We start from the raw sequence: 17,698 nt of genomic DNA on the forward strand, positions 1-17,698 counted from the left end.
AGTGCTATTTTGTTTTGTTTAAAAATAAAAATCTTAGGTAGCTTTACAGGTTGGAAAAAGAACGTAATATCAAAATCTGAACTACTGAAAAAAAGTACACTTTTACACAGTTGTGTTCCTATTATTTAGGGTCTTTATTCAGTTATTATTTCATATAAGCATTCCTGTGTTTTGACATTGTCCATGTATTTGTCCTTTCAAGTTATTATTTAATATTTTCATCTCTTTATATACTGTTGTTTGGTTCTTTAGTACAAGGATTGTTCCCCAATTTGGTTAATAATTTTCTCCTGATGTAACTATTTCTACTAGGAACATCTTTGTAGATTTTTTTTTCTTTTGAGGTATTTCATCAATATACTCCTATATTTTTAATTGCCAAGTTGAAATATGGTATTTTTTTAGAAAAACAAATGCTTTTCCTGGAGTCAACATGTAGCTTGGACCTTTTCCCTTTATTCTTATTAGAAGAAAATGGTTTTGTTCTAATTTGGCTGAGTCTAGTTATTTATAATAAGATGTTATGATTGTCCCTTTAACAGAATCAGTTATTTCACTTGCATGTTAAATAGCCTTTTATGTTACCCTAAAGAGCAACAGATCCTCAGGATGTATTTTGTCCTCCTGGGTTTTTTTTGTCTTCCTTGACCACAGCTTGTGGCTTCTAGACAGTTAACTGCTAGGCAAACAAATGGAAGTGGCCAGTGATTTGAGAGGTGAGGAGAGAGAAAAAACCTTCCAGGGAGAAGCTGAGGAAAGTGAGAAAAAGTGTTGAATGTGGTACCTGTAGAAAAGCTGATTGAAAACCAAAGTGCTATCAATGAATATTTCCTGTTGCTGGTGGGGAGCAGGAAGTTTGAGTCAGCTGAGGGTGCGTGAAGAGCCATGAATGGCTCTTTGGTCTCTGAACTTGAGCCTGGAGACAGGCCTGCTCCCAGCACAGGAGATACCTGCCTTGGAGGCAGGAGGGTGGGGTGAGAGATTTGGCTTGATTTAACAATTCTGTTTTTTAATCAGTGTTAAAAGGAGTTGGTAATTGTGGTTGTGGACCCTTCCCCATCCCTCAGAATAGGATCTATCTGTGCAGTCTATTTATGACCAAATAATTGGACTTTTTGGCTTTTTTCCTTTTAAAAAAATTTTAGGCAAACAGAGTTAAACAGTTGTGAGAATGGATCTTTAAATATGGAAATAAATGATGATGAAGAAATCCTAATGAAAAAGAAGAGCTCCTTATGTTTGAAACCTGCAGAGACAGATCGCAGCATATCAAGTGAAGAAAATACAGATGATAATATAACAGGTAAAAACAAAAAAGATGTGAGGCAGACCATTGAATAAAAGGATCATGGGGCTTTGATTCATTATCCATGATGAGACACTTGATAGGGATTGACCTCAAGACAGCGTGCTAGGTAGCTCCCGAGGCAGATGTTCGTAAGATAACAGAGTTCACTTGAAAACGTTCTGCCATCCCACCTGACCCCCCTATTGAAAAGGCAGAATGAAGAGGAGTTTCCCACTCACTGTTCTTAGCTGTGATGTTCATGGGCTTCAGTGAGCTGTAGCTGTCTGTGCTGACTTTTTAGAGAGTATGAGTATTAGGGTCTTCTGCTCAGAATTTCAAAGTCCATTGAACATAGACTATGATGTGAAACTTAAGAGTCTGCAGAGTTATGGCAGTTCAGTTTTCCATCCTCCTGGTTTCTGGTGAGGCCTGAGGATGTCCGGATTCACCAAGTACCATCAGATTTTTGCCTGGCCGTCTCTGTGTTCATCAAGCCAAATTCCCAAGTTTTAGGTAATAATCTGTAGTTGAAAGTGCTGCCCTTTTCGATTTACTAATTTCATTGGCTGTAACTACTAAAACCAACTTCAGATCAGTCCATGACAACCATCTTAGAGTTTTTAATTGTGTTATAAGTGTGTATTAAATAGTTTGAAAATAAAATTTTTTTAAAAGTTTCCTCCTCATCTCCTCTGGTGAGTGGGGGGAAGAAAAGATGCATTTTCATAGCTGTTAACCTGCAGCAAGCAATCCATACATCACTGAAGTCTTATCCCTTGAGTAAATAATAGACAGGAGAATTTCTATTAAAACAGTACTATTATTTATTTGACCCAATAATTTTTTTCTAGGAATTTGTCCTCAGGGAATAGTCAGATTTAAAGACAAATATATATGGACAGGGATGTCCTTTATGACATTACAGTTAATTCTCATTACTCATGGTAGTTTTGTTCTATAAAGTCACTGCAAACACTGAATTAGCAAATACTGAACCGTTGCTCCTAGGGGAAATACATGGTTAGGTTCCTGCAAGCCTCTTTTCACATTTTCATCAACTGATCAGAACATATTATTGTTTTGTGTGTTTCTGTTTAAAGACGCTTTGTTGGGGAGAGGGATAAATTGGAAGATTGGGATTGACATATACATACTACTATATATAAAATAGGTAACTAATAAGGAACTACTGTATAGCACAGGGGACTCTACTCAATACTCTGTAATGGCCTCTATGGGAAAAGAATCTAAAAAAGAGTGGATATATGTATATGTATAACTGATTCACTTTGCTGTACACCTGAAACTAACACAACATTGTAAATCAACTATATTCCAATAAAAATTAAAAAGAAGAGTCCCTCCTCCTAAAGGAAAAAAAAAAAAAGATACCTTGTTTATATATATTGTTGACTCATTAACATTGAACCCACAGCCAACAGCACTATAACTCATGCCTGAACGAAGCTTATCTTATATAAGCTTATATAACACGTGTTTTTCCATAAGGCACATCACAGCCTTCTTGTGCTTAGGAACACTAGGCAGCACTACACTTGGGGGTCCTTTTAAACAGCAAAATCAACAACAAAATGCACAAGAATGCAAAAAAAAATGGCACTAAATAAACACATTTGCATACAGTATGAAAGGTGAAACAAGAAGGCAGAATGTCACCTTGTTCGACCTCAGCTGGGAACATGCGTGTCAGATAACTCAAATTTTTTCACCACTCTGCGCATATCCAAAATGACTGCAAGAGTGCCATGAGCGTTGATTTTAGTATTACAAATAAACTTCAGCAAGTAGGCAAATCCGCAAAGACAGAATACACTAATAATGAGGTTCAACTCTATAATACTGAAATTTTAGAAACCATGTAAATGCCCTCCACATAAACATGATTCAATATTACATGGTCATTAAAACCATGTTTTGAAGAGTATTGAATGATAATGAAAATATTCATGATATACTGTTCAGTGAAAACAGGCTAGATGAAAATCTACATGTATTTAAACTCAGTTTTGTTTGTGTGTGTATGTATAGTATTTCACTGATTTTTCTTTCTGTATACTTTTCTGTGTTAGAAATGTTCAACAATGAATATATATATATTAACCTTATAATACGTAAATAAAAGGTTACTAATAGGTATCTCCTGCTTTACAGTCCAAAGTGAAATGATAAAGGAAGATGGAGAGGAAAACCTGGGAAATCATGACAGCCACTGGGCACAGTCTGAATCACAATCCTCAAGCAGCTCTCCAGAAACCCACTGGGAAGAAGGCCAGGAAGTCATCCCAACTTTCTTTAGTACCATGAACACCAGGTATTCTGTACTCTCTAAACTCACTGACAGTTGGATACCAGCTTTCCTTCTGGAAAGTCAATCTTGGTGTTCCTTTCAGGGGATGGCGTATCCTAACAGAATAGAGAATGTGGCATACCAAGCGTCTGCTTTACCGTTTACCTTGCCTGAAGCAGTGGATAAGAAGGAATTGGATTGTGAGAGTATACTCTGTCAACAAGTTTTAGCTTGCTTTGGTGGATTATCTTTGGAAAGTGATTTTATTAGACTGTGTTATAATAGAAGAACAGTCACTGGGGCGTATTTGTGAGATGAAGCTAAATGATTTGACCTACAGAGGGGCAGCTGTTTTCATGACTGCCTCTGAACTGCAGAGCATGCTAATGTATTTTCAATCTTTCCTCCTCTGTATCACCAAATTGTTTAGCTTTAGTGACATTGAACTTCTGGAAGACAGTGGCATTCCCACAGAAGCATTCTTAGCATCATGTTATGCTGTGGTTCCAGTATTAGGTAAGATTGCTGGATTTGCCTTAAATTCATAGTCTCTAGATCTGATTCACTGCAGTTATTTTGTAGTAGAAATATGCTGAACTATGTGTACAGTGAGATGACCCTTCTTATCTACCTCTTCATATCACTAGCCACATATAGTTAAAACTGTGTGACCTTAAGCATTATTACATATTTCCATTTCATTTCTAATTATGATTAATATTGATCTTAGAGTTGTGTAATGAAAAAAGGGAATTCTGTTTTCTAGAAATCATACATAAGAGCAAAAGTGAAAGTAGTTGAGGAACAGATCTTCAAATCTGTTGATACTATGAAAAAACATTTTACCAGCTAAAACTTTTTTCAGATTAAAAAAATTATATATATAACTTTATTTAAGTTTAAATTACATTTACTTTTTATAGAGCCAGTAGTACCAGGAATTGCTAATGTGTTGAAATTTGCTATATAATCCATTTAACTCTGTATCTCTTTTTTAAATCAAGGTATATCTTGCATAGAACTTAACTGTTATAATTCAGTGAGTTTTGACAAATACATCTACCTATGTAATCCACACCTCTATCAAGACAGAGAATGTTTTCATCACCCCAGAATGTTCCCTATGCCAGTCAGTCCACAACCTGTCACCCAGCCCAAGGCAACCATACTGATTTCTGTCACCATAGATTAGTTTTGCGTGTTCTAAAGTTTCATATAAATGGAATCATGTTACGTCCTCTTGCATTATACTCTTGATATAATGTTTTCACCTTTGTTGTTACATGTATTAGTAGCTCATTGCTTTTTATTGCTTAATAGTATTCTATTAAGTGACTCTACCCCAGTTTGTTTATTCATTCTCCTACTGATAAACATTTGGGTAGTTTCTTGTTTGGGGCTATTATAAGTGAAATTGCTCTGAACGTTGTTGTGTCTGTGGGCACATGTTTTCATTTCTGAGTAAATACCTAGGGGTGGAATTGCTGATTCATAGGGTTTATACATGTAATTTCATAAAGAGTGGTTGTGCCGTTGTATACTTCCAATAGCAATATATGAGTATACTGGTTGCTTCACATCCTCACTAGCACTTGGTGGTGTCAGTATTTTTGGCTTCAGCCATTTCTGTGAGTGTTTGGTGGTATCTTGTGGCTTTAATCTGTATTTCTCTGATGACTAATGATGTTGAGCACTTTTTCATACGGTTATCGACCATTGCTATCTCTTCCATTGTGAAGTCTGTTCAAATCTTTAACCTATTTTTAACAGTTGGTTAATTTTCTTTTTATTATTGAATTGAAAGAGTTCTATGTATGTTCTGAATAACGTTTCATTGTAGACATACTCATTATGAATATTTTCCCCCAGACTATGACTTGTTCATTTCTTTTCTTAATGATTCCTTTTGAAGAGCAGTGTTTTTAACTTTCATTAAATCCAATTTATCTATGTTTTCTTCTTTTATAGTTAGTGCTTTCAGTATCCTAAAAAATCTTTGCTTATCCCCAAGGTCATGAAGATAGTTTTCTGTGTTGTCTTCTACACTTTTTATTTTTGATTTTAAGTTTACATGTGTGATCCATCTTGGAATCAGTTTTTTATGTGGTGTGAGGTAAGGGTTGAGATTCCTTCTTTTTTTTTTTTTTCCTTTATCTGGTTATTCAAGAACCATTTGTTGAAAAAGCATCTTTTTTCCCTTTTATATTACCTTGGTAGTGCTTTGAAAACCAGTTGACCCTGTAAGTGTGGGTCTATTTCTGGACTCTCTTTTGTTTCAACAATCTGTTGTTTTTCCTCATGGTAGTATTACAGTATCTTAATTACTGTGTAAGGCTTGAAATCAGATAATGTAAGTCTTCCAGTTTTGTTCTTCTTTTTCAAGATGTTTTGGCAATTCTAGGTCCTTTGCATGTCCATATAAATTTTAGCTTTTCAGTTTCTATTAAAAAGCCTGTTGGGATTTTGATTAGGATTACATTGAATCTGTGAACCAATTAGTAGGAAATTGACATCTTAAACAACATTGAGTCTTCTAATCCATGAATGTGCTGTATCTCTCATTTACTTAGGTCTTTATTTTCACAATGTTTTGTATCGTGTAAAGGTCTTACACATCTTTTGTTAGGAATAAATTTTAGAATTTTATGTTTTTTTATGCTATTGTGAAAAGTATTTCATTTTCCAATTTTTTATTAATAGCATATAGATACAATTGACTTGTATATTGAGTTGTTTTTTACAATCATTAATGAGTTAATTTATAAAATGTATTTTCTGTGTTTATTGAAATTATCATGTTTTTTTCCTGTACTTAATGTAATAAATTACATTGTTTGGATGAATTTAAGCTGGCTATCTTGCTGTCTGTTTCTACCATCTTGCTACTTATTGTCTGTTTGTCTCATGTGTTCTTCCTTGTTTACTCCTTTCTTGATTTCTGCCCAGTTAATCAATTATTTTTTGTATTCTGTTTTATTTCCTCTTTTAGCTTTTTAGCTACCTATCTTTGTTCCTGCCTTTCTTTTGGATGAGTCAAGTATTTTTTAGAATTTTATTATATTTTCTCTTTTGGCTTTTTGGCTATACCCCTTTGTGTTACTTTTTTTAGTTGCTCTTATCCAACAAAAATATTCAGACTACATATATAATTTAAAATTTTCTGGTAGGCATATTAAAATTGTAAAGCAAAACAGATAAAACTAATTTTAATATTGTATTTTATCTAACTTGGTATATACAATATATCATCTGAACATGGAATCCATATAAAAGAATCATTAATGAGATATTTGGCATTCTTTTTTTGGTACTAAGTCTTTGAAATCTGGTATATATTTATACTTACGGCATATTTCAGTTTGGAATAGGTACATTGCAGGAGCTCAGTAGCCACACATCTACTGGCTACCGTATTGGACAGTGCAGCCCTAAGGATTACAGTGCGCATTCTAAACTTATAAGGTTATCCTCACCTGCCCTTAGGCCCTTATTATAGTTACTCACTTCAGAGCAGTGCAGTAGAAAAAAGCAATGACAGTGTGCCAGGGACCTTTGAAGCTTATGTTTAGAAAATGATTTAAAAGCAAAAAATAAAAGTTTGGCGGGGGGTGGGGGGGGCCTGTTAAATTCATTGCTACTATAAAAAATGTTTTCCACTTGAAAAAATTGCTTTTTCAAAGATGTTTTCAATCTTTTCTTCTAGACAAACTTGGCCCTACAGTGTTTGCTCCTGTTAAAATGGATCTAGTTGGAAATATTAAGGTGAATATACTGGCTTGTCTCTGTGGAGACTGTATATTTGGAGGGAGTAGTTGCATGAAATCTCATTCAGAAACAAATGATTGTTGAGTTTTATACTCGGGATGAAAAGTGTAGGCCAGCTGTAAGAACCTTTCTCAGAGGAAAAAATACTTTAAAAACAGTACTTTAAAACCCTCAAACTATTTAATTCTAGCTTAAGCCTAATAAGAATCCTCAAACAAATAAAACAGATTACTTGGAAAGCATAAGGAAGAAGGTAAGAGAGGCTTAATTCATTTTGATTTCTTAGAGGCCTGGTTGACAAACTTATGTCTCAACAGTAAACTGACTTGCTTGATAGCTTTAGCGCTTTTAACTTAGGTTATTTCCCTGCTTCTCCTGCAGAAAGTAAATCAGAAGTATATAACCAACAAAGAAGAGTTTACCACACTCCAGAAGATAGTGCTGCACGAAGTGGAGGCCGATGTAGCCCAGGTTAGGAACTCAGCTACAGAAGCCCTCCTGTGGCTGAAGAGGTGAGGCAGCTGGGGTGGGGCAGCAGTTGAAATCCAGCTTAGTTGAAACGTTACCCCCCCAAAAAAATTGTTATGCAAAAGAGGCTACTTCTGAGTGAAAGCTGTAACCCATGTATAGCCTTTTCTAGAAGGCCTGAAGAATAGAATATCAACTTTTTTTTGCCTCTGTCTTGCTAGTGATAAACATTGTTAATATTAATAGAATATATAAGATAGGAATCATAAAGGACAGTAAAGCTGATTGGTTTGTCTTTAAGTCAGTGGATCACAAACTGTAATGGCATCAGAATCACCTGGAGAGCTTATTAAAAAACGCAGATTGCTCCACCCAAAACCCAATTTCTGAGTCAGTAAGTCTGGAGTGGAGCTCCAGAATTTGCATTTCTAACCAGTTCCCAGGTGATGCTGAAGCTACTGGTCCTGGGACCACATTTTGAAAACCACTGTGTAGGTATTTCAGATAAGAATCGTCTAGAGCAAGCTAAAGGGAAGTCACAGGGAGGAAACTTAGGAAGGGCTGCCATGTGACTTGACTTGTTTATTGCTATGCCCAAGACACTACTGAAAAAGAAGCTGATGTCTGCCATTTATTCATACCCATTCAACATAAATGAACTTTGAAAATAATATTTCTTCCTCTTTTTTGTTTTAGAGGTCTCAAATTTTTGAAGGGATTTTTGACAGAAGTGAAAAATGGAGAAAAGGACATCCAGACAGCCCTGAGTAAGTGTTATTTACATTTTGGTTGATCAATTGAATAAGATGTGGAATGGAGACCCCTGGAGGAGGAGATAGGGTGTGCTTTTCAAGATCTGATTTTGTTTTTTTTCTATTTCATTATTATTAATTGTTTGTTTCTTATATGCTTTGTTAAAAAAGAACTCATGAGATAGTGACCTGGTAATCTAGATCTAACTTATTAAAAATCAGTATATCTTAAAGAAGAGCTAAATTAATAGAGAGCCATCTTTTAATCTTAATAGGAAAACCTAATATTTTTAAGAAGTCAGTTCTTCCTAAATGAATCTTGAGATAACTGTATAGTTTTCTAAAATCCGTATCCAGAGAGAAGCTAGTTTTGGAGACCATAAAAGGGAGGGTGTGGGCAACCCTAGGAATTTGCTCTGAAGTGAGATGAAGGGCTGGTCATCGTCTTGTATTCCTCAAGTACCCTACGTGCCCCATTTTTGTGGTGGTAGTTGAGACTCGGATGAAGGCCATGGTCAAAGGAGATCGTCCGTTATCTCCAGCATCTTAATGCAGTGACTGGAACATTGTAGGTACTTAATAAACATTGGGTGGGTGGGTGGGTGGATAGATGGATGGATCAACGCACCTATCGGACCACTTTTGGAAAACATTGAAGACTTGGAAGCATCCTCATAGTGCTACGACAGACTGGCTAAACTCTCAATCTTGGTCTCTAGGAAATCCTTCCAGGATGGGCACTGAGGTGAGCAGGTGGGAGTGAGATTCCATATTACTTTGAAGCCCTGTATTATTATGATGTAGAGAAGCACATGGTCAGGCTCTAGGCAGTCATGATTATAAATAATGAAATGAATGAATTAGATGCTTCTGCTGGGGAGGAGGAGCCAGTGTTCACACAGCATTTTATCAGTGTTGGGGTGAGTTCTTCCTTTTGTTAGTCCTCCCTTTGGGTCATGAGTCTTGAGGGATCCTGCCCCTCTGTGATTTTCCCAGGCCTCCCTGTATAGAAATTTGCTGATGTGCCATGAAACAATAAAAGCTGATATTTCTGTAACACTGTATAAAAAATTTAGACAACCTAGTCCTCACATCAATCCATTTTTACAGGTTAGGTAACTGAAATTCTGAAAGATTAAAAGACACACTAAGACCACAAAGGATCTGAAGCAGGGTCATTTTGGGATCCCCAGCTCTAAGGTCCTCATTTCTCCCACAGAAGGTCTTCTCCACCATCCCTGAGCTACCTGCATTTTGGGGTTTCTCATACATCCTTGAGTTTCCAGGACTGTCTCAGTTATATCCTCCCCTAAGTGTCCTGATTTCAGTACTAAAAATATATTCACCATGACTATTAGGACTCCCTAACCAGTATCTATCAAACTTGATGACTTTGTGGAGTGATTAAGATCATGGGCTTTCTGGATAGTGTTGTGCCCTTAGGCAATTTTTTTACTTAGCCTTTCTGTGCCTCAATTTCCTCATCTGTAAAATGGGAATGATGATTTGATTTCCCTAATAAGATTGTTGTAAGATTAAGTAGGTTTATGCATGTGAAAAGATTAGAAATTTGGTACATAATAAGCACTTAATAGAGGTTAGCTTCTATTGTTGTTTATATTCTCATCATCATGACACGTAAAAAGTTGATAACCTACCAGAAAATGGGACTTATTTGTCCCAAATCACAAATGGAAAGTTACCAAGCTCAGTTGCCAAGCCTGAAATTTCTCTCCAGACTGACTTCTTAGTATGGAAGTTTCACACTGGGAGGAAGACTCCACCACCTGCAGGAAATGCAGAAGATATGGGATTCAGCACTGTGTGCGTGGTGGACTCCACATGTCACAGGATGCTACTGCTTTCAGATGGCTGGCTGTGTGAGGGCAAGTGGGGGATGCTAATCTCATTACCCCTCTGCTGGAGCTGGGATGGAGGAGAACGCAGCTGCTTACCGGACACAGCAAGTGAAAAGAAAAGCTTTGCCCCTTGGAGGTGGAGAGACAGTTGAGGATATACCCTTTCTGCCCTGCCCCCATCCCTAATTCTGCCCCCTTTCCTCCCCTATCTTTTACTTGATTTGAAAGCTGGGCCTAGAGATGTTGACTTTATGAAGAGAGAGGAGACTTGAAGGGTAAATGCTGCTTCAAAACTGAAATAATCACAGCCAATCTCAGCTTTTCCTTCCCTTTCTTCCCCGCTGGACTGTTTTCAGTGGAAAGGAAAAGGGACCATAAATTTGAGATTTTCATCCTGATGCTCAGGATTATTTCAGAGGTTTTCATGATTTAAATCATCTCTGCTTATAGGGATCCCTAGTTTCCTGCTGCTGTTCAATGTGGAGAGAGAAAGCTCCCCTAACCAGTCCCCTTCCCTCTAAACACAGGCACAACAAGTTCTGTGCAAACAAATCAGAGATTTATGAGAAATGTTTACACATTAACTATTCAGAACCCATAGGCTGCTTGTTGCCTATTTCTTCTGGATTGCTGGCTTCTTTTTTCTCATTTTGAAATCACAGGCTTTATAAGCAGAACTGATATCTTGTCTAAAATGAGATAGTTTGGGTATGTAAGTAAAAGAGTGGGTATGTGCAATTTATATGCCACATATAGGCAAATTAGCTTGCATTTTTTATTATAAAATTGAATTTGAGTTATTGTAATAACAGCTACCATTTATAGAGCACCCAGTGTTGGCATAACACTAGGTTCTCCATAAACATTTTATTTAATCTTCTGAGTACTCCCCTTTTACAGCAAGTAAACTGAGGTTTAGAGAGGATAAGTACTTTCCCTAGGGTCTCAGATCTAGATCAGTGGTTCTCAAAGTGGTCCAAGGACAGCAGCATCTTCATCACCTGGAGACTTATTAGAAAGGCAGACTACTGGGTCCCACCTGACACCTGCTGACTCAGAAACTCCCGAGGTGGGACCCAGCAATGCGTGTGTTCACAAGTCATGCAAGTGATTCTAATCCATGCTCAAGTTTGAGACCCGTTCATCTAGAGCTGGGATGTTGAAGCTCACCTGTCACTAGGCTACATTTGGTTATTTGGGAATTTTGACTGCATCTAAGTAATTATTAAATAAGCAGGAATAAAAGTACTGAAATTAGTTACCCATAGCATCAGTTACTTTTGCCTCCTTTTCATGATAATTGGCTGGTTACCCAATCGCTGAAAACTTTTCCTAACCTAGGAAAAGCAAGACAATTAGTAGGGATAAATTAAGGATAAACCTTGGATGACACTCCCAAATTTGAAAACACTGCTTAAGAAAGGTTTTGAGGTAACTGCTCATAATTTTGGATAGTCTTAGTGGCTTTGAAAATGGGAGATGATATGTAACAGTCCTAAATGACACAATGGAAGCCTTGACATCTATTAACTCTCTGGAAAATGCATGTATAGTCATTGTATTGCTGCAGTTCTGTGACCTAGAATGAGTTGTCAGCAATTGGAAGGAGGCCTTGGGCTTTACACTGCCCCCTTTTGCATTTGAGCCATCACTTGAATTCCCCATAATGATGATCAGAGTGGAATATTTTGGGTGGTCTCATGCCAAGAGCTGCTCTGAACTCTAGTGTCCTCTGGCATTCTCTAGAGATCACTCTAAGGAAAGAGTTGGGTACACAAGGCAAATGTGTTTAATGGTCCACCCTGTAGCTGAGCCCCTCCATTCACAGATGCCACATCAAGAAGAGGCTTTGGAAAGCATCTTTGTAAGTGAAAGGAAGAAAAGTTGCTCTGCCATTTCATGCACCATTGTACTAAATATTATGTGTTCTGCACTATTCCCTCAGTAGGATAGCATATTGCCACATCCCTCACATCTGAATGATTCCATAAATGTCGGGTAAACATTAACCTAACCAAGATCTCTAGCACAGAATAGGAGAAAAAAAATGTAGAGGAGGCTACTTATGCATTTAATATGAAAGGCTTTCACAAACAAGGAGAGCTATATGAGAGAGATGAAGTTAGAACTCATAATCAGATATTTGACATCAAATCATAACTTGACTAATTATTCTGAAAGTATCGGGGAATGTGAATCAAGTCATGCCCTTTCCAGAACTATTAACAGCATGTGCTTCTAATGGCAGAATTGGCTTACAGTACAAGTTTCCATCTCGATGGTGCCTGAAGGTAACAAAGGATATCTCTGGGTACTTGTTCCATCTCTGTCAACGGGTTATTGAGTTGGCTTTTCTCCATACAATTCATTTTGCCCAAAGCTTAGTCACTGTAAAGAATTTGGGGGTACTTTCCTAGTAGTAGGTTTTTTGAATTATATCAAATATTTATCATTTGACCAAATATGTAAATACAATACCATCTACTACCTCATGACCCCATTACTTCCAGAGAAGATCTTCATCCAGAATTTGTAGTTTATCATTATATAATGAATGTTTTTATACTTTTACTATATATTTATGTGTCCACAAACAGTGTCTAGTAATGTATTGCATGTTTTAAACTCATGTACATGGTGCCACGTTATACACATTCTTCCTTTTTCTCTCGGTATTTTCACATTTATTCACTGCTTATTCACTTTCAAACCTTTCTTTGTTCGTGATTCTTGCCTAAGGACTTCCTAGTTTAGCTCATTTGCAGAACTGAGATGATTGTCACTTCCTGAGCTCAGTGAATGATTGATTTCACCTTTTCTGGCTTTGCTTGTCTACTTCTCAAGCTGTCTCCTAAAGCTTAGATTTGCATTTCTCCTTTGCCCTCTCTACAACCCAAAGTAACTTTGCGAATTCTCACCAATTATAGATTTACAATAGAGAAACACTCTCATATATTCTGTTCCTGGACAGAATAGCTATCCACCAACAGTAATGGAAAGGTAGTTCTTGTTCAGATGCTATGATAGGTTGAGGCATAATATCTAAATACCTCATGGAAAGTTTTTGACTAACCATTAAAGAAATCAAATCTGCATTTTTATAAATAGAATAAGGTTCCAATTTTTTCAAGATATGGCTGGGAAAAGGCACATTTTTCATTTTCATTATTTTGTTTTATCACAGAGAATAAACATTAGTTTTGTCAAAATGGTTTAATGTGACAAGAATGCCCCAAGTTCTCATTGCTTTTAGCTTTGTGACCTTGGGCAGGTAACTATCTCTCTGGGTCTTCTGTATTTTCATCTGTAAGAGGAAGAGAATTGGGCAAGGTGATTGTCAACGCTTCCTACTTAGAAATTTTGACTCAGTTTCTAAGGAACTGACACATTTCAGAGAACTGGGAGAAGGGAATCATTTATGTCTTTCAGAGGCCAAAAATACTTCCAGATTATAGAACATGCATTATGATAATGAATGGGTATTATAGTGAAGATTAATGTATTTCATTATCTAATCTTCTCTAGGTAACCAAAATAGGTCAATGCTTAGACTTCATCCTAATTTAATGCAGCCTCACATGGCAGGGATATTTGCAGCCCTAGAAGTCAGCTAAAGACTTGGGGCAAGTCTTTTTCTTTTATGAGTTTTATTTTATTTGTTGGTTTTCAATTGCAGAGGTGGTCTTCCTAGGCCTGAGTCAGGACCTAGCCTAAATTCTCTGCCTCCCTCTTCTCCCATTAGACTTACTTGGCCCACATTTTGCCCAGTGGGTCTCTTCTCTGGCAAGATGCAGGCACAGCAAGGAACAACTGCCTTCTCTAGAAGGGCTGGGGGGAGACACAGATCGTGGTGCTGTACAAACACTCTCTCTTCCTTAGACCAGGCTGCCCCTCTTACTTGGACTCACAGCATCCTTGTTTTCTTGCTGTCCCATAGAAGGGAGCATGGAGAAGGGTTTCTGGGCTTTTCTGAGTGGTTGACTTCACAGGCAAAGTGTAGGAAAGGTATAAGGTCCCTGAGGTTGGAGTAGCACTGGACCCAGAGCCCTTATAAGCAGGCAGTTTGTCTGCCAGATGAACTCTGGAGCCGAAGGCTCAGGGACCAGGACAGCGGTCAGCTGCGTTTGCTGCATACCGTAAAGAAATACTCATCTCCTTTTACTTCCCTACCACAATTCCAAATCAGAATGATCATGACTGTTAGTGGAAGAAAATAATACTATCTGTATAGGAAAAAAGACTTAAGAGAATATACCTCCAGAATGCCCTCTGTGGTTACCTCTGGGAGGCATGATTATAGGTTTCTTTAGTTCTTCCCTTTTTGCATTTTCCATATTTTTAACAATGAGCATGTATTATTTGTGAAATCAGAAAAAAAGCAGTAAGTGTTATTTTAAACTACGACTGTGCCTCAGGCGGGAAGTTCAGAATCCTTGACACGGCATAAAAAAGGTCCTCACAGTTTGGCCCCAGCCCCAGTGATCTGCAGCCGTAGTGGACTGTTCCCCCTTCATGCCACCATCTCTCACAACTCCATGTAGCTTTCTCTGTCTGCAGCCCCAGGTGCCACCCTACTGTCTGCCCTACCCAGCCTTTGAGACTCCTTTGGAGAATTCTTTCTGTCCACTTGCTCCCAGGCTGGATTCATCTCTCTTTCTTTTCCTGTAGCACTGGATAGAGATCTCTGTTATAGCAGTTGGCAATTTGCATAGCAATGATTTGTTAAAGGCTGGCTCTCTTATAAATCCATGAACTTCCTGAGGGCAAGGGACTGAGTTTAAATCACCCAGTGATCCCTGCTGCCTTGCACTTAGTAAGGGGCAGTGGTAGACTCGCACTAAATTCTTGTTGAATGGAGCAGCTGTTCCATCACAGATGTCTACGAGCAGATTGTAATGGCACTAAATTTCATCTACTGATTTTTAATGGCATTTAATACCTTACATGGATTAGGATCACAAGAAAGAAAGTGTTCCCAGTATACCTCTGTGACTCATCTCAGGATGTTTTCCATGGACCTGTACACCTTCTTACCAGCCCAGATGGCTCCTTAGACGGTTAGAAGAAAGTTGACTGTCTTGCTGATTTACCACAGAGGCTGTGCCTAGTATTTCCTGCCCGTCTGCACCTATATGCTTTGTGTGCTAGCAACCCTTTCTTCGCTAAGGTCTTAGATACCATCCAAAATGTCCCTGAAAACATCTGTCCCCTTAGAGAATCAGATAGGTTTTAAGTGTGGCTTACATTGAAGACTTGTATCTTTGACACTGTCCTAGCCTACAGACTGTTCTAAGAAAAAGATTGAATTTAATATTGAGTTCTCCTTTAGGCTATTTCTAAGAGTCCTTTCTGCACTTGAATTTATTGATTTTTATCATTTTTGCTTTGGCTTCACCACACTGGATGCTGGCATTTCAACCCATTCCTAAAACTTTAGATAGCCAGCAAAATCTGCTGTTAGAATTCAGACGTACAGTCTTCTTTTATACAAAATATGATGTATTTTATGCAAACCTGAATTATGTAAAATTGATACGTGGTATGCTAAAAGTATTAATAAAGCCTCACCCAAATTTTAAAAATAGAAATTGACAAGAATTACATCATTTCAAAGCTAGAGAGCTTGAATAAATAGTAAACTGTGTTCAAGCTACAGCCACATGGCAGTGCTGTTTTGCCCAGTAAAATGCAGATACCTGATGTTCTTTGGCAGTATTCTGTGAACCGCACTGCTTTTTACTGCATAGGAGCTTGTGGTTGTGGTTTTGGTGTCTTTTTTTTGTTATTTTAACATCTGCTCTTGTTATAATTTAAAATGTCATTATATCCTATTACAGTGTCGCCCAAGCATTGATTAAATGGTTGATGGTGGTGCTTGTACTAGTGTTGAAACTAGCCCATGAAAATAAATAAATTTGGAATAAAATTTAGATGTGGTAAAACATGATAAAGAAGGTCAAACAACCCCCATGATACTCTGTGCTGTAATTTAGGAGTGTGAGGGCTCTGTAGACCACTGGAGATGATGCTGACAAAATAAAATGGAGCATTGAAATAAAAATGCACTGTGGTGAGGTAGAGCTGTGCCCTCCTGAGAGCGCATTTATTCCTGTGGAAAAATCAGTTTTGAATTTTGCATATATTGAATTATTCAAAGCCTTCAGGAACACATCCCTTGCATAAAATGCAGTCATCTTGTTCTTGAGATTTTTGGGGGGTAATTAAAATTATTATATAGCAGTTTTTAAATCTCCTTTTAAAAAACTCATTGGGACAAAAATAATAGGTTTTTATCTTTAAAGTCTAGAGTGTGAATGACTTCTATCAATAGGCCTCAGCAATTACTTTATATCTACCTTAATAACTTCAAGCTGTTCTTTCCGTAATAGTTTTAAAGGTTTCTAGCTTTTAAACTGTATATCCAGGGTCATAGGGACATCTAGGACAAGCATTTGACATCCCAGAATAGAATGTTAGAATTGAAGAGAACCTTGGAGGTCACTTTACAAAGGGGGAAACAGATGGTTAGAGAGATCAGCTAAGGGACTGGCTCAGGATCACACAACATTTCAAAGAACTGCATTTTTATATCTTTATAGTGTATTTTAAATTGTATTTGGTCTCTATATTACAATATCTTTTCCTCCCTCTTTACTTCCTTCTATGTATTGAATTTTCCAACCATGATAATAAGCTGAAGTTCAGATATGACACAGGGTAAGAGTGGAAATACCAATTTTTCTTTAAAAAAAAATCTCTGTAGGCTTTTTTCCTACTCAAGACTTTTGGGGTACATAATCTCATAATTCAGCTTTTTTTATCAGTTTCTAATACCAATAGGAATGTGCTACTACATACATTAGAAAGGACATGATACAAATAGCACATCAAATTCTGATGAAATTGTTCCTCATGGAGTTTTTCTTCTTTTCAAGATAATGCATATGGTAAAACATTACGGCAACACCATGGCTGGGTAGTTCGAGGGGTTTTTGCGGTAAGTAATCCTTCTGCCTCCTAATGTTCTGATGGTCACAGCAAGGTGTTTTGTTTTGCTTTGTGTGTGTGGTGTTTCTGTTTGTTTTTGAGAATAAGAACAAAATATTGCTTATTTCATTTAAGTCTATAGGTCTTTGTTGTGTGGAAATGTTGGCAATAAAAAGTAAGAAAAGACTATTAGAATGTGCTTCACCTTATCTAGTTCCAGTGACCCTGAGAAGATTTGTCTCAAAAGTGGTTGCCTTCTGATGCGGTAGTA

The 17,698-nt window shown here is 37.3% G+C and overlaps 1 protein-coding gene across 10 annotated transcripts in view; it reads left to right on the forward strand.

Annotated features, from left to right (window-relative positions):
• The window catches only part of PLEKHA8 (pleckstrin homology domain containing A8), a 96,962-nt gene that overhangs the window by 69,944 nt on the left and 9,320 nt on the right, over positions 1–17,698 (forward strand). For 9 of the 10 annotated variants that reach the window (XR_014246324.1, XR_014246325.1, XM_082397968.1 and 6 more), the window contains 7 exons: positions 1,146–1,303; positions 3,461–3,620; positions 4,027–4,112; positions 7,300–7,358; positions 7,743–7,873; positions 8,526–8,596; positions 17,376–17,437. Coding sequence is in view for 8 of the 10 variants with exons in the window: in XM_082397968.1 (XP_082254094.1) it covers positions 1,146–1,303; positions 3,461–3,620; positions 4,027–4,112; positions 7,300–7,358; positions 7,743–7,873; positions 8,526–8,596; positions 17,376–17,437 (727 nt within the window). In the remaining 2 variants the exon portion in view is untranslated. The remainder of the gene's footprint in view (positions 1–1,145; positions 1,304–3,460; positions 3,621–4,026; positions 4,113–7,299; positions 7,359–7,742; positions 7,874–8,525; positions 8,597–17,375; positions 17,438–17,698) is intronic. The other variant, XM_082397966.1, reaches the window with a different exon arrangement.

This window comes from Balaenoptera borealis (assembly GCF_965194805.1).
Source record: "Balaenoptera borealis genome assembly, chromosome: 7".
In the NCBI taxonomy this organism is placed as follows: Eukaryota; Metazoa; Chordata; class Mammalia; order Artiodactyla; family Balaenopteridae; genus Balaenoptera; species Balaenoptera borealis.